The sequence below is a fragment of the Trachurus japonicus genome, chromosome 17, assembly GCF_045865225.1.
Source record: "Trachurus japonicus isolate A0001 chromosome 17, Traja_1.0".
Taxonomy (NCBI): Eukaryota; Metazoa; Chordata; class Actinopteri; order Carangiformes; family Carangidae; genus Trachurus; species Trachurus japonicus.
In genome coordinates, this window is record NC_140923.1 from 25,965,919 (window position 1) to 25,984,929 (window position 19,011).

Below are 19,011 nucleotides of genomic sequence, written 5' to 3' on the forward strand. Positions count from 1 at the left end.
TTAACCTTTTGTTATTGAAGAAGTATTGGTTCTCATCATAGACTGTAAAAGGTTCTCATCAATACACGACGCGGCCTCCCTCCAGGCCTGCAGGGGGCGCCGGTGAGCCCGGAGCTGCTCTGCTCCCTCTCCCGTTTCCCCTGCAGAAGAAGCGGTTTGTCAGTCGCCCAGTCTCCGCTCTCCACCGCCTCTCAGCAAGGTGTCTGCCCGCCCGGCCACCGCCGTCGTCCGCGGCACGTCTGCCCCCCTGAAGACACCCGCCCTAGCCCCCCGGTCCCTTGACCAACCCCCTCCCCACCACCCCTCCGTGGAGATACCGAGCCGCTGTCCTCGGCCATGGCGACGAGCGCGAAGCGAAAGCAGGAGGAGACTCATCTGAAGATGCTCCGGGAAATGACTAGCCTGCCCGCGAATAGGAAGTGCTTCGACTGCGACCAGCGCGGCCCGACCTATGTCAACATGACGGTGGGCTCCTTCGTCTGCACCACCTGCTCCGGGATCCTGTGAGTTTCCTCCGGTCGCTCTGTGGTCTGTCCTGCTCGTGGGTGGGGGGGCCACACGGCGCCGCTGCGTGTCTGCTTGCCGGTCGGCTGGGGGTTTGGGGTTTGGTCCGGTCCAACCAGCCGCTGACTGACTGACTTGGCGGAACCGTTAGCTCCGGAGCTAACGTTACCGTTACCGTTACCGTCAGGACAGGTAACGGTAACGTGTCGGCGGCTGGCTGGGTGTGTTCATGGCTTTGCCCCGTACCGGTGTTGTACTGTAAGATGCGGGGTCAGAGGCGCATTGACCCGGGCTGACAGGGGAGGGTCTCGGTGGGTTGTTGCCTGTGTGGTCAAGGTTAGCAGCTCGTCAGAACGTCCATACATACACCCTCCACTCAAATATTTGAGCACCTTGTTTAAAAAACAGGCAGCTCCTCTGGTTGAACTTTAGCTGGACCTCCGACAAAGTACACACATAATAAACACTAGTGTAGTCTATGTGACCGAAAATGCATTAATATTTCTGTATGTACCCACTACAACAAAACTAACGTTATCTACCTATACAGGTATGAACAGTGTAGCCACCTAAGAAGCAGTATACCCACTACAACAACAGACACATATATCACACGCACACCTCCAGATAAGGAGCAGGGTGGGACTCTACGTTAATAAGTTGTGGCGAAGTGGGGCAGTGGGTCGTGTTGTAGCTCGTGTCCGATGAAAACCACTTCTTCCTAAGAAACGCTGATTGTTGGGAAATCATCTTCACAGATTAGGAAATGAGTCTGATATGCAATATCCTCTCTGCCCACGCCCTTTAAGTTTCTGCTGAGCATGCTGTCAGTATGTTACATTTGTTTTTACCTCACAAAACTGTCGCAAGCCTACACCCAGCAAGTGTACAGTGGCTCTACGTGTATATTTACCCTTTAATTATGAGCCAGTTGTGTTAGTGTGTGTGGTTACACTACCAGGATCTAGACACCACACTTGTATCTATTCAACGTGAACAACATTGAACATTGAGCATTTACCTCCAGTTATATGAGTCCATGTTGATCCATTATTCAATTGTAATGACAAACCAATCAAAGGTAAAACTGAGGAAATGACTGTAACTAACTTTTGAACTTTTACCATCAGTTTTTAAAATATATTGGTTTTTAAATAAGGTTAACCTCATTGCACTTCCTCCCTTTATCTGGTTATGTGGGCCTTTAATAAATAAAGTACAGTATAGTGACTTCATGAGTGTTGGCTCTCTTGAGGCCAGTGTTTATAGAGGAAACAATTACATAGCCTTGGGACTTTGTGCATTGTATCAGTTTTAAACATCTGTCTTGACACTGTGTGTTTTCCTCATTCTTCTATTCAAAACGATCAAAGTTGCAGTGAGCAGCAGTTTTCAGATCCTGCCACAGACTCTGCTCTCTGACCTGACCGCACTTGGACGTTGACACCGCTGGTTTTATGCCATTCCTGTTACACACTGTTATAACAGGGTTCATCTGTCGAGCTAAATTCATTCAGCCTTCTGTTGGAGATGGTTTGTTTTGATCTCATCCGACTGTAGGGCCTTCTTCCACTTTGTTTCAGGGCGGCCCACACCTCTTTCTGGCACTAGCCTGGATGTAATGTGACGCTTCTTTTCAGTAGTGATTTGTCTTTGACCATTTTGCCATAAAAGTGAAGCAACAGTTTAGTTGTGGATGACACTCTTGAGCTGTCTCTTGGACACGTGCAGCTCCTTCAGGCTTGCCACATGCTTCTTGGTGGCCTCTCACACTTATGTTCAGTTTGTGAAAACTGTACACTCCAGACTGGTTTATAATCTTATCATGATTTACTGTAAACTGAGGGAAATAATTTTTTTTCTTATCTGCGTTAAGGCCGTTGTATGCAGGACAGATTTAAACCAGCACAATCTTGTTTTGTATTCATTCACATGGGTTTTTCCATCTTCTTTCCCATCTTCAACTTTTCAGATGGGAGAAATTTAGTTAATGTCACCTTCAAATTCTAAATACACAAATGATTTCAGTTAAACAACTACAGTAGCTGCACTACATAATGTGATTTTCACAGAAAAACTGACACATAGTTCTGACATTAATTATTCATTGTTAAATATCAGATCTAGATCAATATGTAAAAAATGAACCGTAACCCTGTTTTTACTTTGACACAGTTTTCCTCTGAATCATTGTCAAGAAATCCCAAAATCAATAGACTGTGATTTAATATCTAAAAGCAATAAAACATGATAAGAGTCCACTGGAGTAGAGCATCTTGATGCGCTAAATAGACAGTCAGCTCTCAGTTTATTAGCTATATCTAACTATGAACAACTTCCTATGCTGGTGTAACTTTATGGATAGTTTCACAAAGAACATCTTCACGTCTGAATTAAGTGATTATGTTTGTGTTAAATGTGTCTGAAAACCAAATGCTTACGTCTGTTCGTTGATCTATATTTTTAGAAACGAATGTCAACTGTTCACATTTACCCTCGGTTTCCAAACGTATTCCCTCTGAAAAGAAAATGTGAAAGGTCATCTGTGTTGTGGGGTTGTGTTTGCTTATTTCTTGTCACATGAGTAGCACTGGGCTGCATCCTGCTTCTCTTGTTCTCGGCTAACGTATACCTCCTCCACCCACAGGCGAGGGCTGAATCCCCCACACAGAGTGAAGTCCATCTCTATGACCACATTCACACAGCAGGAAATTGAGTTCCTACAGAAACACAGCAATGAGGTATCATGTACACCAAACAGAAAACTGACTGTGCCCCACATTTCATGTTGTTCAACATTATTTTTAGAGTCATGGATATCTGTGTTGTATTCTGTGGTTGCATCTTGGGTTTTCTTTTTGTTGTTTTTTTAACACGCTTTAGTCAACTTTATTGGCATTCCTCTCTCCCCCCTTTTTTTCTCTCCCATTTCTTGTCATCCCCTCCCCCCCTTCCCTTTACTTTCTCTCACCTCTCTCCCGGCCTTGCCACCACCCCCACCCTAATCCCTTCCTTTACCACCCACTCTCCTCATTCCTCTGCCCCCCCTGTAGGTCTGTAAACACATCTGGTTGGGCCTCTATGACGACAGGACATCAGTTGTTCCAGATTTCCGAGAACCACAGAAAGTAAAAGAGTTCCTTCAGGAAAAATACGAAAAGAAAAGATGGTAACATATTCTTTTGTTTGTATGCTTGATAAGTTTTTGACTAAATTAAAACCTTATGTTGAAAGATCAAATAAGGATTCATGACTGCTCTAGTTTCCGCTCTTCACCCTGTGGATACACATTGAATAAATGACTGAATGGATTATTTAAGTACTCGGCTACACGCAGCTTTAAATAATAATGTAGTTGTAAAAGTAAAATTCTTCAGAGTGCTAAAGTCAGTGTCAGAAGTTTTGTGGGTCATTGGGTTATACTGGTGTGAGCTCTGACTGTCTCCTCTGCCAAAATCCATTTTGCAGTTATGGATTCGGTTAACCATATGATTCAGTATAATAGCATGCTCCTCATTGTCTTGGACTTTTTCATGCTCACGCGTCATTTTCCTCCTCTACTGCAGCACTGGTGGAAAGAAAGGACAACTTTGAAACACTCCTTTTGAATGAATGACGGCCCGTTAAGATCAGATTGAAACATTTAGTCGACATAATCAACTGAAAATATAATTAAATTGACAACAAATATAAAAAAGATACATTATTTACACAGTGTTCACACGCAGGGGTTTCACACCGAGGGGGGGCTCCGTGCCGGTTCTAGTTCCTGAACCCAATTTTGAACCAGCTGGCGCATTCACACCGAAAAATAACAGGTTCAGAACCTGAAAAGTCAGTTTTAAAAGGAACCAAAAAAATAGTTGCTTCTTTCCTGGGAACTGTGACATCATCAGTGGGTGTGTCGTATTCTTGGCTGTGAAGACGAGCAGGAAGGAGGAGAAGGCAGTGACTGACAGCATGGAGAAAAGGCATTTGTCGTGGTCTGCTAAAGAAACTACATGTTTGGTGGCATTTTGGGCGTCTAGAGAATTTCAAGAAAAGCTAGAAAGCAGCACAAGAAAGAATAAGTTGTATGAATTTCCCTTTGGGGCTTAATAAAGTAAAATAATTCTTATCTTTGAACCTGGGGAAGAGCTGAGTTCACTCCAACGACAGAACAAATAATTACCAAGACAGCAAAAAAGTGAAAATGTTGCCACTGTTGTGTTCACTTCCACCAATCATGCAGAGTAACGTCGGCCCACTTTGGTTCTGCGTAAACTGGTTGTGAACTGGTTCACCAGAAAGCACAGAGGTTCTGAGACTCCAGAACGGAGCCAGAACCAGAACTGTGTTTAGCTTAATTTATTTAGTTTATAACAGGACAGCATGCAGTGACATTAATTATTCAAAGAAATAAAAATATGGCTCCACCAGATCAAGCGAAAATGCTAATTTCCATCTGTAGTCCTTGACATAAAGACAGACATCATAAATAGACAACAGCAATCATAAGACTAAATATTTTTTGAAATAGGGTAAACACAGGTGCTCATCACCTAAAAAAAAAACGGGAGGTTTGCTCATGTTGTTCAGTGCAAAGAAACATTTAAGAGTTTAAGTTAAAGCAGAAGTAAGTGATATATTTGTGTTAATATAAGTCTTAAATAGTTATATCTTCCGACAGCAATCACTTACATAGAGTGTTTGGACTGAAACACGGGTCTGTCAGTCACTCTGCTCTGCTCTGAGCCGAGGAGAAAACATTTATCGTATCCTACAGTTTTTATCCAATGAGGAGAGAGAACGGCATGCAGGGCTGTGTGTGCAGCCAAGGAACGCCGTGAATGTGGTGACGTAGGGACGAGGACTGTTATGGTGCGTTCAAGGAAACTCGTATTTTTCCGACCGTGAAGTGGTACCAGTTCGATCTGGTACGAGTTCACCGGTCGGAAGTTACGAGTGGCCGTTATAGTGACTTTCACAGGTAAAACAGGTCGGAAAAACACGAGTGGGTTGCCTGAAACGCTACAAAGTCGTAAGTCGTGACTTGAAGCTGTAATTTACGATTTCAAAAGCCTGCCTGGAACGCAGCATTAGCGAAAACGACCGGACCACTTACTTCTGCTTTAAAGCTTCACGTAAAGTGCGTAGGTTGCTCTATATAAGGGGAAAAAAGAAAAACACCTAGATAGTGTCTGTCTGAAAAGCACCCATAGTGTTGCAATGAGATCGTGATGCAAAAGCTGCATCCGTTAGGCCTAAACATGCACATTTGTGTTTGTGATTGTCTAGGTATGTTCCTCCAGACCAGGCCAGGGCAGTAGCGAGTGTCCAGGCCTCTGTGTCCGGCTCCTCAGCCAGCAGCACTGGCAGCACCCCAGAAGTGCAACCCCTCAAAACCCTGCAGCTCAACAAGACCCCTTTGCGCCAGGTAACAGAAATGCACATTAGGCCATTAAAAACCACCTTTCTTCACTCCGTCTTTTTAAAAAAATTTTTATTTAAAAGTAGAAAAGATTAGAAATATCTTTTTTTCCCCCTGCAGTCTCCAGGGCTCGGTCGTTCGCAGGCCCACAGTGCTGCACAGGAGAAGAAGTTTGACCTGCTCTCAGACCTGGGAGGAGACATCTTTGCTGCTCCACCTACTCAAACTGCCAGCTCTTCCAACTTTGCCAATTTTGCACATTTTCCAAGCCAATCAGGTAAGACACTTTTCCGCAAAGGTCCCTGATATGTAACAGTATGTGTTGTTCAGTTTGTCATCAGCCCATGCATTGCCCTGCCATTGTTTTTATTTCCACATTCATTGCCTTTGTTAATTTTTTCCTTTTGTGTGGCTGCAGCACCTCAGGGTAATACAAACACCAACTTTGCCAACTTTGAGGCATTTGGAAACACTGCAATTCCATCCCATCTGAGCACGTCACCCCCCTCAAAGTCCTTTTCATCAGGTACCCCCCCTCCCCCCATCGCCCGTCCTCCACCCTCCCCACACACACTCACCTCTACCCAATATGTTTCTCCTCCATTTATCACCCACTGTCCAATGTCCAAATCCTCTCTGTATCTGTACGGATGCACAGAGCGTGTGCTGGCTGTCACTGCTGCTGTTGCTAGGCAACTGTTGAAAACTTCTATTGGATAAAATTTTAAAGGTTTTTACACTATTAAGAGCACTTGCTACGCTGCTAGCTGCGTACACACTGACATCCTTTCAGCTTGAATTAATTCGTAAAGACATCTCAGACATTCTCTGCAGGAGGACACCCAGTGGACATCAGGGTCTCAGTTAGTTATTTCCTTATCTTTTTATTACCTTAGTGTGTGCACGTTTGTTTGCATGTGGCTCCTGATGTTTGAGGAAATCTGTTTTTTTTTTAAAAATTGTTTAAGGGGCAGGTGTGCCAATCCCGTCTATGTCCAGTGCTGTCCCAGCCCAATCCCAGACAGGAAACCGCAGAGAGGACCGCTACGCTGCTCTGGCTGAGTTAGACAACGAGCTCAGCTCCTCTGCTTCCACAGGCAGCAATGTGCAAGGGTGAGAAACTGAGATAATAACCAAAGAGGCCTTTTCCAGCCCTAGGCTTATCATCCGTCTCAGCTGATCTGATCTCCAGTGGTCAGCTCCAAGTTCAGGTGTGAAATACATGCACCCAAGATGCTCCGAGGACATGTCTGATCACTCAGACCACAGTTGGAGGTGGTCTGGGCCACATGTGGCCACATGTGCTTCAGTGCAATATGAATGAAAATTAGTCTTGGGCCACTTGAAGAAGCTCACTCTCCACTGACTTCTTCTGCCACACTTTGAATTTTTCCCATAATGAACCATCCGATGTAGAGCTGTGTGCAGCGTGTTGTCTCACTCAATCCTCAGTAAAATAACTGTCTCTCTTTCAAATGCGGACAGACACATACTTTCAGAAAGAAAATGCTCCTGTCTATCAATTGGCTAAAGGCTATGCATATGCATTTATTTGCATATATAGCAGCGAAGTGAGATGCATGTTTACACCAGGTCTGATTGGGACCTGAATGTTCACATGAAACAGATCATTTCTTGCCAGTGATTCCTCTGCACCAGCAGATATGAATTTTTTTCATCAACTTTAATGTCATTAATTTGATGAATTTAGAGTATTATTTGTTTTGTTGAATAACGTTCACATGATGGAATAGTGCTTGATTGTCTTGCTTATTTTATGACTATTCATTAAAGGGACAACGAGGAGTTTTGGAAAGCGAAGTGTTTTCACACTACATTTCCCACGAGCCTCCGCGCACACGGTGAAATTCTTGGACCGGCGCAATACGGACAAAAGCGAAAACATTTGCCAAGAATGTTTTCATTAATCAAGAATGAAAGTCGGAGGTTTGAAGACGATCAATACCGTCGTAGTTCCGACCATTAACGGTGATTCGGCGGCCTTATTCCCATGACCCGCCAGGCAGCGACCGCGAAACCGAAAGTAGGAAATGCTGGGCGAGCTGACCACTAATAATAATAACAAAATAACGACTTTCTGGTTGCCAATAAAAAAATGTAAAGCAAAAAAACAAACAAAAACAAAATAACGATAAAGACAAAACGATATATTTATCGAAATTGGACCCATTTGTGGGTAACGTAGATTCATCCACATTAATATGAGACTTTTTTATAATCAAATTCAAACTCCTCGTTGTCCCTTTAAGTTAAATCTCAACTAAAATCAATCAATCAAATCCAGTCAACATTTTTCACCCAGTAGTCCATGTGATCTCCTTTCAGAGTTTATGTTAAAAAGAAAGTTGACAAATTGTCTTTTCTAAGTGTCAGTGAATGAGTTATAACAGTTGATTAATGCCTGTCACTCTCACACAGTGTGTGACATGGATGTAGAAACATTTAATCTGTCCCCGTCTCACAGGAACCTATTTGGACCAGTGCTTGGTTCATCGCCAGCTCAGAATGCATCTGTGTTACCCAGCATGCAGTCTGGCTTTGGAGGTGGTAATAATAATCACTACTACAGTCATACATACAGAATAATAATGCATTTTCAGAGTGGTTAATTTTCACAGGTAGTCGTAACTTATTTCTGTTTTTGATCTAGCCGTCCCATCCACAAATCCTTTCGTTGCTGCAGCTGTTGCCCCGGAAATGGCCACCAACCCTTTCCAGACCAATGGCAGAGCTCCAACTGCAGGTGTGTGTGTGTGTGTGTGTGTGTGTGTATAAGTTTGTTGTAATTCATAAGACTTTTTTTCTTAGACATTTGTGTTAGTTTGATGTAACCCGGTTACATTGCCACGTAGCTTTGTGATTTGCCAGAGTATCTAGAATTTACTTCTCCTTGTGTGTGTGTGTGTTTTTTGGGCGTGTGTGCATTCACTGTACACACATGCTTTGTGTGTCTCGTAGCCTCGTTTGGTACTGGCTCTATGAGCATGCCTGCCGGCTTTGGGAATGCGTCCTCCTACTGCCTCCCGACCAGTTTCAGCGGAAACTTCCAGCAGCAATTCCCCGGCCAGGCCCCCATCCCTTACGCTCAGCCTGGGGCCTACCACCCTCAGTCTAATGGTTAGTGGCCTCCCGTATCCCTCTGTATCCCCCTACCCTCTTCCACCTGTGCAGTACCTGTCAGTGATGTAGGTCTTCTGCTGTTTCCCTGGCATGAATCATATGCTAGTGCCCCCCCCCCCTGTATTACGAAAGTGAAATTGTGACTTGTCAGTGGCAGCTACTGCACGCCGATAAGTTTGCATTTAGGGTACAAAGCATTATGGTTCTGCCATGTGCAAAATACAAAAAACTCAATAAACAAATGTGACCCCTCTCATAATGCTCTGTTCACACCTGAATGCAAGCGTACACCCCGGGGCTTGGCTCTCCATTCTTTTACCTTCCTTTTTAGCATCTTCGGCCTGCAGAGTTTTTTTTTTGAAAACAACCCTCATAATTTAAGTTATTGTAAAATTACTTTACAAGTCTTTATTTCCTTCTCTCCATACACTGTTGCCGAACATTTTCAATGAAATAAGATAAAAATACAAACTCTTGATACACACAACGGTGCAGAGAGCAGACTCGACCTGTTATGAATCCCTTTCCCTCTATCACCCCTAGGTCCTGCCTTCCCAGTCTACAGTCAGAACAAGCCCTCCATGACGCCCTTTGGGCAGCCCATGGCTGGCCCTGGCATGTCCAATAACCCATTCATGGTGAGCATGCATTGTCTTTGGTTATTCTGGCTTTTTCAAGGATGTTAAATGGAGCTATAAAGGAACTTTATCATCCTAAGGAAACTACTAATCACATTTCACTGAAAACATTTGATATTTATAACATTTAAGTTGAAGGGACTGTGTTACAGCAGTAATGTCTTTTTCCTCTTATTTCAGGCGGGAGCCCCAACTGGGTCATTCCCTTCAGCGGGCTCGTCCACCAACCCTTTCCTGTAGCACAGCTCCACGTACTCGCCACCAGAGGGCAGCATGCAGCACATACTCAACGCACCCGTTCCGTCACAAAAATAGTGGCAGTGCATTTCTTAAAAAAAGACTTATGTTTTTTTTGTTTTCTTTTTGTTCTGTTTTGTTTTTTTAACTCATAAAAAAAAGTTTACAACACTATGAAGGAGTACAAAGGACTATATTGAAGACTAAGGGACTGTTATGGGGTGGGGGTATACTGTTTGGACTATATACAATATGTTATATGCTTTTTATTTTTTGTTTATGACTGTAAGCTCTGTGCATATCATTTGTAATCGAAATTAAGTACATGTTATGTATAACAAGGACTGAGTTAACACACACACCTTGTGGAAAAAAACCACTACAAACTATCTACGTAAGTAAGGGTATACCGTTTTAAGATTATTAACAGGGTTCCAATCGAAATCCATGATCTATGGTTTGAAGGGATTTCTATTTGTTATTTTACCACAATTGCTACTATACTGGCAGTAAGGTGGAAATGTCCTTTATTAACTTACAGATCCAGAGTGCTTTTCAAGTTGCCTATAACCTAAAGCAACCAAAACCCATGTCTTTTTAAATTAGAGTAACATGCCAAACAGGTCACATCATTGGTCCTGGACTGTAGGTCATTGTTTTAAATACTGTTGAAATAGTGAATTAAAGGGCAGCTTCCTCAATGTGATGCCAGCAGAGGCTTTAGATGCTTTGGCCCAGCTGGTAAAGGGACAGGCATGTCTATAGAGCACAAACGGACGAATGAAACAGGAAGTGGTGGTGATGGGATGAGCATTGCTTTGTCCTGCTTCCCTGCCTAATGTATAGAACAATGATAAAAAAGAGTTTAGTATACTCTCACTCAGTAACCTCTCTGCTGCTGATTGTAGATTCAGAGGAGCAAATGCAAGATTCTCGCTATATTTCACTAGTTTGGTAACGACAAAGGGAAAGATTGTTGGGAAAGCTTCAGGGTAGTGGGTGTGATCTAAATTTGGTCACCTAAAAACGAGTTAAGTAATTTTCCACATGGCTGCGGCCGGGTGACTTGTCTTATCGACGGGGAATGACAGTTTTAGCAGACCCTGCCCAGACAAAAAAAAAGACATTTCAAAGCAAAAATACTTAAATAGTAGGAACATTGTACACATCACACTCCCTTGATATCTGTCTTCTTCTTTGCCTTGAAAAGCCTTTGGAGAGGATAACAGGACAAGGAGAAATACAGAACTCCCCTCAGTTAAAATAAGGCGGGAGAAAGGATCAGATTCATCTGTGGATTATTACATTACTGGATCCACCTGCGACTCTGGTGGAGAACTAGGGTCTTAATTGTGCCACCAATGACTAACAATGAGTTTGACAATGTGTTTCTTGTCTTTGCAAGAATAGGTAAGTAAATGTGTACATATATAAATATATGTATAAATAAATTAAAAGATTTTTAACTACATTTACAAGTTTGTGTTAAGTCAATCTAAATCTACGATTCCAGCCTTTGAAAGCTCCAGTGGTAATTGGCTATATCCTGTCCATCTAATTTCCATTCAGATGTCAATGAGAGTGGGCAAAATGAGAAAGTGCAACACATTAGTTTTAAAGACATGATAAGTTGACTCCCCACCAAAATTAAGCACCATTGGTAGAACATGATGTAGGCTAAGGCTGTGTAGACTGCATTACTATTGAAGTAAACATACATTTGAACATATCAGTATGATTAAAGCAGAAGTAAGTGATATATTTGTGTTCACAAATTGCCAGCTGTGTTATATCTTACAGCAATCACTTACATAGAGTGTTTGGACAGAAACACGGGTCTGTCAGTCCCTCTGCTCTGCTCTGAGCCGAAGAGAAAATATTTATCGTATCCTACAGTTTTTATCCAATGAGGAGGCCAAACTGGCATGCAGGGCTGTGTGTGCAGTAAAGCCGTGAAAGTGTGTATTTTAGTGTAGAGGACTGTTATGGATAATGCAAGGAAACTCGGATTTTCGACCGTGAAGTGGTACCAGTTCGATCTGGTAGAGCCACTGATATTACGAGTCCGTTATAGTGACTTTCACCGTCTGAGACAGGTCGGAAAACACACGGAGTGGGCTCGCCCCAAACTTTGAATATCCGTAAGTTGTGACTTGAAGCTGTAATTTCGATTTCAAAAGCCTGCCTGGTAACGCAGCATTAGCGAAAACTCGTGACCACTTACGGCTGCTGACAAACGAAAAAGTATGATTTCACAAATTGCCATTTCTGTACACCTTTAAATTTAGATTTAGGTTAAACATTTAGGTGTAACATTTAAATTTGCCTATTATTATTATTATTATTATTATATAATTATTATTATTATTGGCATTAATTATATTGACAAATTTAACTTAAATTAAACATATTTTTAAGTTAACAAATATTGTTGTAAATGTGCTAAAACAGTAACTTTCCAAAATCCATACCCATTTTTAAACATTGTTTGACGCTGAGCCGCTTTACAAACGGTGTTTTCCTGCTACTCCTCCATCACCGAAGTGTCTCCTTCGAACTACAGTAAGAAAGCGTCGTTACCATGACAACACACAAACTTCGACATGGCGTCTCTTTTAACAGACCCGCTGTTTGAAATCTCTGGACGGGGTCCTTCCCCTGATACGACCTTTTACCATTTCTCTGTCTCCAAATCAGAAGTAAGTATTGATGTTTCAGATGAGACCTGTCAGTGCTGTGGTCCGCAGATACAGCTACTGTCTAGGAGCGAGAGGCGGCTCATTAGCAGCAGTAACTTGACTAACGTTAACGGTCGTGTGACCCAGGTAACGTCAGCTAAAACTAGGATTCCAGGAGGTTCTACCAAGGTAACGGTAGCTGCCGGTAAAAAAACAACGCAAGTGAAATAGATTTCAGTTCTGTAAGCAGAGCAATTTCACCTTAAATTACTAATTTTGCTATTTGGACGATAACAACAATGATAACTTTATCAATGGTTATTATGTTAATTCGTCTTCCTCTCAGCTATCGTCCCCCGTTTCACTGTGCGTCACGTGTTGCCTTTTCATAGTTCTGTACGCAGTGGGTTCTGATATTTCCAACAACCACTTCAACTCTGATTCAACATCTCCAGGTGATATGGAGATGGTGGAAGATCTCTGTGAGAGCCGTGGACAGGTACTCCAGGCCCGGGGAAGTGAAGGAGTCTCACCAGGACCTCTTGGATGACGCTTGGCTGCAGAGTAAGGACTTCAGACAGGGAGAGTCAGTGCTGAGTGTAAAATACATCCCTCAAGGCTCAGCACGTTAACTTCTCGAGCCTTTGATTTATTGCATCTAACTCACATAAGGGAACAGACATTTGACACATCACACTAGGCAAAGCACAGATATGATGATCCAATGATGTTCAGTTTTTAGCTGCTTTTGGGGTCGTGATACTGTGCCTGGTGGTTCACTGTCGTAGCTCACTGACACTTGAATGGAACAGACTGTTCTTGTTTTTAGCCTCCATGTCATTCTTCCCAAATACATCAAGTATCTTTTCACTACTTACTGCCAAACTCTTGGCTACATATCAGATAGGCTTGAATAACAGCAGGCCAGTTCAGTACAGAAATTGATGCTTCTTGTTATACATTGTTTAACGAGAATATTGTTCTGTATTCATCTTGTTAATATTATAATCTTGTGAATATTGCATGAAATTTAACGCTTAAATCTGAATGACAGCTAAAATAATGGGGTTCTTTGCAGGTCAGATCAGTATGGTTTTTGGCCACCGAATCTTGGTGTACACCAAGGCCCTGTGCCAAGGCCATTATGATTATTTGGAGCACCTCTCTGACTCTGTACTTCTACGCATAATAAATTATCTAGAACTGGAGGATGTAGGCCAGCTTGGACGAACGTCCCGTAGATTCAGGCAGGTGAGTTTGACAGACACACAACAAGATTTGAGTTTTTCTTAGCTTTAAGTGTAATACATCATTATAAATCATTGTAATAAAATTTAAAGAAATATTCCATTCATCTGTAGTTAATTGGATTTAACAGATTTCAAACTACTAACAAAGCAACAAACTTCTTTGGTTTAGTGTGATGTTTCTTATAACAACTTGCCTTTGCTCTACAGCTATGTGGGTCAGAGGAGTTTTGGGAGAAGGCAGTGCGGCAGCACTGCAACACAGTCACAGATGAGGTGGCGTCCTTGGCGCTTGAGGTGGGCTGGCGCAGCATCTTCTTCACCAACAAGCTGCAGCTGCAGAAGCTGATCAGCCGCAGGAGGCTAAAGGCTGAGGAGCAACAGGAAGGCCAGGTCTTTGACCCAGATGAAGAGGCAGAGGGACCTCCTGATGAAAGCTTGACAAAGACAAACCAGACATCCAGTTCTGAGGAGGAATCTCACGCTGGCATTGTCACTGATCTGAGCCTTGGCACTGGCAATGGCACTGGCTTTGACACCAGCTCTTGCTGTGATGTTGATCCTGACCCTAACCATGACCCAGAGGCTGGCTATGATTCCAGGGAATCTGTGCCTGACCAACACTGGGAGGACATAAAGCAGTGTGGGGTGGAAACACTGGAGCAGAGCAATACACTGAGGAATGGTAGAGGGGACTGCAGTGAGCCAGAGCCAAACCAAACACAAAGTTAAGCCTTTTATCAAATGTTGAGTACGTCCTGTGTTATTTTAGGCTTACTGTTCGATTAACATGCTGTTACACACTATACTCATCCTTAAGTGAGTTATGCACTGATAAGCAAAAGGATTATAACTTCTATTTGTCAAACATACATTTCCCCCCTGTTGGTTAGCTATTATTACTCAGCTGGTAATATTTCTGTTAGTATATCTGTTGTGTCTTTTTAGATGGAGCATAAATAATAACACAAGCACAAAATATAAAAGGACATTGTATATTACATCAGTTGTTTGTAATGTATAGAACACTTTAATTGTAAAGTCATTAATAAATGCAACATGCAATGTGGCTAATGTCATCCATGAGCTAATTCTGATTACATTTCAGTATCGACTCACTACTTTGTTAGATGTCTTACTTCAGGGAACATAAACATGGTAAGTAATAGCAAGATAACGTAATACTGCATGCCTGGTAACACTTTGATACCTCACTTTAATTGAGAAACCAAGTGCAACTAATATCTACAGTAAATGCTCTAATAAGGAAGACAAAAAAGTATTTATTTTTGTTCCATTTGGCAGGTGATTCATAGTTAAACAGAAACAGTCAATGGAGAAAGACATCAGTATGAAGCTCTCAGTTCTCCCATCAATCAGAGCCCACTACACTGCAGAAGGTAGGTGCTTTGACATCCTTGTCATTTACCCAAGCTACTTAGTTTAGTTGCTCTGTATAGCATTTTGAGACACACCCTAGAGACATATGGAAGATGCTACTCTTATATTGGGCACTGTGCTCATGAATCCTCTATGGTTGAAACAATGATTTAATAAGTTATCTGTGATACTGTTAATGCGGCTGTAATGGTAATGAATTATAATTGTTGATTAAACACAGACTTAAGATAAGTGCCTTAATGGTTTGTATAACACAAACCTGTAATTTCTATTTGCAGACATTGCTATCTATTTGATTAGTGGGTCAGTTACAGTTACATCATGATCTGGATTCCCAGAAGACACAGATAGTGGCTGTGAGTTTTGATAGGATTATGAGCACAGTGCACACAGAAAACAGTCCCCTAGGGGGCACAAGCTGCAAAGTGCTAATAAGTGATCTGGGGCTTAGCTCATCAGTCTATGCATCTCTGTTCGTAGAGTTTTGCTGTATTGTAGTCTGGCTACACTTCCAGACCGATATGTTCAGTGGAAGATCTGGGTTAGTGAACATCTCACAGGGAAGAGTATTTTCTGAAATGTTTGAAATACTGAAATTTCCTAGAGATGTAGTACAATCTCCATGGACTTGCACTTGTTACTGAAACTTTGATAGTTTAAACCCGAACACCACAAGCTTCAGACAGTTTGAGCAGGGATTAGCCTGAAGTGGGTAGCACCCACCTACTGGCCTGCACTGTATCTCCTTAAGGGGATATTTCAACACTAATTCTGATCTGTGTAGACTCTGCTTGTGACTGTGGAGTCCTCTGGCTCCAGACAGCATGTGTCTATCAGATCCTCCAGGTGCTTCTAGTGCCTCTGTAAAATAGTCCGCTTCACCACCATTTTTTAAATGATTGTAGAAGTTATACTCCCACATTCCACTTTCAATCTGCAACAACTTCAGTCACTGCGTCTCTGCAACTCCCAAATGTGGAGTCCTTGAAGCCAACCACGTGTAAACCCTTTTTTCAAGTAGACATATTTTTAACACCAATGTCTTGGGTTGCAGACAAACACAGAATTTGTACATTGTAGGTTTTGAGTGAGAGTACCTCTGTCTCCAAGTTCACAAACCTTTGCTTACTTTTGGGACACGACAGTTGAAAGGCTGACCAAGTGCTGTAGTGGTATTTCTTTGGTGTTGCTCGGAAAAGCTCACTACCTGCTGCGGCCTTCATGCTCTATTACCTACCAGCTATCTAGTCTAACTCACTGCCACACAATTGTGGTGATGTCATGCTCTCATTGCCCGACTGTCTAGAACACATGACCTCAGACCTGATAAAACACCGCTCAGTGACACTGACATGTCCTTAGGTTAAAGTTGTCTAGATTTTACATGATTTACTTTGATTTTAGACACAGATTAATTCCACAGAGAAACAAAACAGTGAAACAAGATTCACTGTGACGTTGTTGAATTCCAGCTGAATATATATAGGGAGATGTTGATGTTCCTACTTGTAGTGTTGATCTCCAGCTCACGAATGTATCATTTCGTGCAGTTGTCATATTCATATACGGTATGTCATATTTTAGTGTGTTTAATTTCATTCTTTATCTCACTTAAAAGTGACATGCCAACATACATCTCCTGTTGCTGACTGACAAAGAACAGAAAACTTGAGATAGATACTCTTAGTTGTATAGATATACACCATAATGCTTTTGTCGTTTGGTAGATTTAGTTAGTTTGATTTATAAGAACTTTTTATTTTACTGTGAATATGTTCTATTACTGCTGCTTTTTCTGGAAAGCTTGAGAGGGGCCATAAGAGGATGGAGTCAGACAACGTAAAGACCGTGTAGTGGGTCATGTGGGAAATAGGATGAGAATTCTCTACTCATCTTAACCTTTACTCCCTCATCAGGCCAGGCTAATCCTCCCAAGGTTAAATGAGCAGGCTGCTCATAAGATCAAACATTTAAACCAGAGTAGAGAAGAGGAACACACATGTCTCTTGTGTGTGAATGTACAGTACATTGGCTTGATTTTACTATAACTCTTAATCTCTCCTGTCACCACTGTATTACTTAATCTCATGTTTTTTAATGGAAAGTTTAGGCTGTTGCCGTACGGATTTGTGAATGAATGTGTCATTTTGTTATGGGCCCTTAATGATCTCCAATTTAAATGGCTCAGTAGGAATTCTCCATAGAGTAAAAGGGAACCTCAAAGAGTGATGTAGGAGCTCTCAGATTAGCTCTATCTGCCTTCCCTGACCTCGTGAAAGAAACCTATGGCCTCTTTTCATCCTCTCAGAAGGCTTAAGTGCTTTACTGACACTATGATCCATTTACAGCAGTGCTGACATCTAACATATCTGATATTTATGGTAGGTCTCTTTAACGGGCCCTCGTTTTCACTCCTTTTTTAATCTAACCATTCACTTCACTGTTTCTTTGACAAATCAAACTAAAATGAACATAATGAAGAGGCATTGCTATCTAATTCTACCTGTTGCTTACTGTTTTTTTGTTTTTTGTTTTTAAACAATTCATCCACCTTTACACTGGTTGCACTATGCGTGGGTCTTTGTAAGTCAAAGGTCTGAGTCTGGACCTCTGACGGCAAGTAAAGCCCATGATCTTCTGTAGACAACAGCTTGAGACCATTTGAGAAAGGATTAGCTAATATTATCTGAGGTTTATCGTACTGAATTAGCCTACATCACCATAGCCCTGGGTGTAGGGTTACTGCTCACAGTACCAACATAAGAAAAATGACAAATCAGCATATTAGAAGTGTAATCGTTACAAACACATGTGAAGTTTGAGTTGAGTTGAGTTAAGTGCTGCTACAATGAAATGGAAATGCTGGCTAAGGCTAATACATAATGTAAATACAATGTCAGAACTGGAGAACAGAAGAAGATGAGACAACAGATTCGCATAGAAAGGCAATGTATGTTTGAGCTGAAGTGTTTGCGGAAAGCCTTTTGGCTTTCCTCTTGTGTGTCTGGTGCCACTGTTAGGTATCAGGTGTGTTACAAGTCCTCAGTTTAACCTCCCTTCTGTCACATGATTAAGGTCATGCTCTTCAGGCTTTTTATACACAGACCAGTCGAAAGAAGCTCGAGTGCAACACTGATCTGATCCTTTGAGTGTATGTGATGGCTCTTGATTCAAACAGCCAATACTACATTGTTATTTGTGTATGTAAACACAGGGGGAAAAAAAAATCAAAATTGTGTTTAAAAAAATGTGCTTTTGTGTTTGTGTGCAATTTATTTGACTTAAAAAAAAATGTTTTTATTTATTTATTTTTTATCATTACTCAGTGACCAGAACAAGTGAAGTTGATTGTGCATAAACTAACTATTGGTGTCTACTTCTCACACTTGATTGTAAACCAACAGCATCCCTCTGAACACATAACTACACCTCTATAAAAATGTTTGCACTTCACTTGGAGAATTTTAATTGGAATTTATTCTTAAAATGTAATTTTAAAAAGTGGGTTAGAGTTGTAAAGTAAAGTGTTTGTCATGCAAACTGAAGTACATTCTCTGAGAGAGTGGTAGCAGGAAAGAGAAGCTGTGAATGCATGGGGAAATCCAACCACATCTCACTGCCATAATTGACATCCTCAGTGAAATATATCATTATTATTCTGCACAAGGCTCTAAACACTAATGCAACTCTAACTGTGTCACTCTAGTTTTTTTGTTTTTTGTTTTACAACTTTAGTAGAAACCTTCAAAAAAAAA

The 19,011-nt window shown here is 41.7% G+C and overlaps 2 protein-coding genes across 5 annotated transcripts; both read left to right on the forward strand.

Moving 5' to 3' along the window:
• The first annotated feature begins 133 nt into the window (after positions 1 to 133).
• agfg1b (ArfGAP with FG repeats 1b) lies at positions 134 to 10,188 on the forward strand. 3 transcript variants are annotated; one of them, XM_085804344.1, is made up of 12 exons: positions 134 to 503; positions 3,152 to 3,245; positions 3,558 to 3,673; positions 5,782 to 5,920; positions 6,035 to 6,191; positions 6,333 to 6,440; positions 6,883 to 7,027; positions 8,400 to 8,479; positions 8,586 to 8,678; positions 8,894 to 9,052; positions 9,599 to 9,693; positions 9,874 to 10,188. In XM_085804344.1, the coding sequence occupies exons 1-12, from the start codon at positions 337 to 339 to the stop codon at positions 9,931 to 9,933; spliced, it is 1,413 nt and encodes a 470-aa protein (XP_085660470.1). In that variant the 5' UTR covers positions 134 to 336; the 3' UTR covers positions 9,934 to 10,188. The 3 variants fall into 3 exon arrangements, with proteins under 3 accessions (XP_085660470.1, XP_085660471.1, XP_085660472.1); XM_085804345.1 differs by having other exon boundaries at positions 282 to 503; positions 6,889 to 7,027; positions 9,874 to 10,053; XM_085804346.1 differs by lacking the exon at positions 6,333 to 6,440 and having other exon boundaries at positions 282 to 503; positions 9,874 to 10,053.
• A 2,306-nt stretch (positions 10,189 to 12,494) lies between these two features.
• Positions 12,495 to 14,924, forward strand: fbxo36b (F-box protein 36b). 2 transcript variants are annotated; one of them, XM_085804013.1, is made up of 4 exons: positions 12,495 to 12,629; positions 13,064 to 13,172; positions 13,687 to 13,859; positions 14,066 to 14,924. In XM_085804013.1, the coding sequence occupies exons 1-4, from the start codon at positions 12,534 to 12,536 to the stop codon at positions 14,585 to 14,587; spliced, it is 900 nt and encodes a 299-aa protein (XP_085660139.1). In that variant the 5' UTR covers positions 12,495 to 12,533; the 3' UTR covers positions 14,588 to 14,924. The 2 variants fall into 2 exon arrangements, with proteins under 2 accessions (XP_085660139.1, XP_085660140.1); XM_085804014.1 differs by having other exon boundaries at positions 13,810 to 13,859.
• The last annotated feature ends 4,087 nt before the right edge of the window (positions 14,925 to 19,011 follow it).

Excerpts from the sequence above, each read along its gene's own strand:
- agfg1b (XM_085804344.1), top strand. The coding sequence starts at position 337 with ATGGCGACGAGCGCGAAGCGAAAGCAGGAGGAGACTCATCTGAAGATG. Across the intron at positions 6,192-6,332 it reads ACATTTTCCAAGCCAATCAG|CACCTCAGGGTAATACAAAC; the intron begins GTAAGACACTTT and ends GTGTGGCTGCAG. Across the intron at positions 8,480-8,585 it reads CATGCAGTCTGGCTTTGGAG|CCGTCCCATCCACAAATCCT; the intron begins GTGGTAATAATA and ends TTTTTGATCTAG.
- fbxo36b (XM_085804013.1), top strand. The coding sequence starts at position 12,534 with ATGGCGTCTCTTTTAACAGACCCGCTGTTTGAAATCTCTGGACGGGGT. Across the intron at positions 13,173-13,686 it reads GGATGACGCTTGGCTGCAGA|GTCAGATCAGTATGGTTTTT; the intron begins GTAAGGACTTCA and ends GGTTCTTTGCAG. Across the intron at positions 13,860-14,065 it reads CGTCCCGTAGATTCAGGCAG|CTATGTGGGTCAGAGGAGTT; the intron begins GTGAGTTTGACA and ends TTTGCTCTACAG.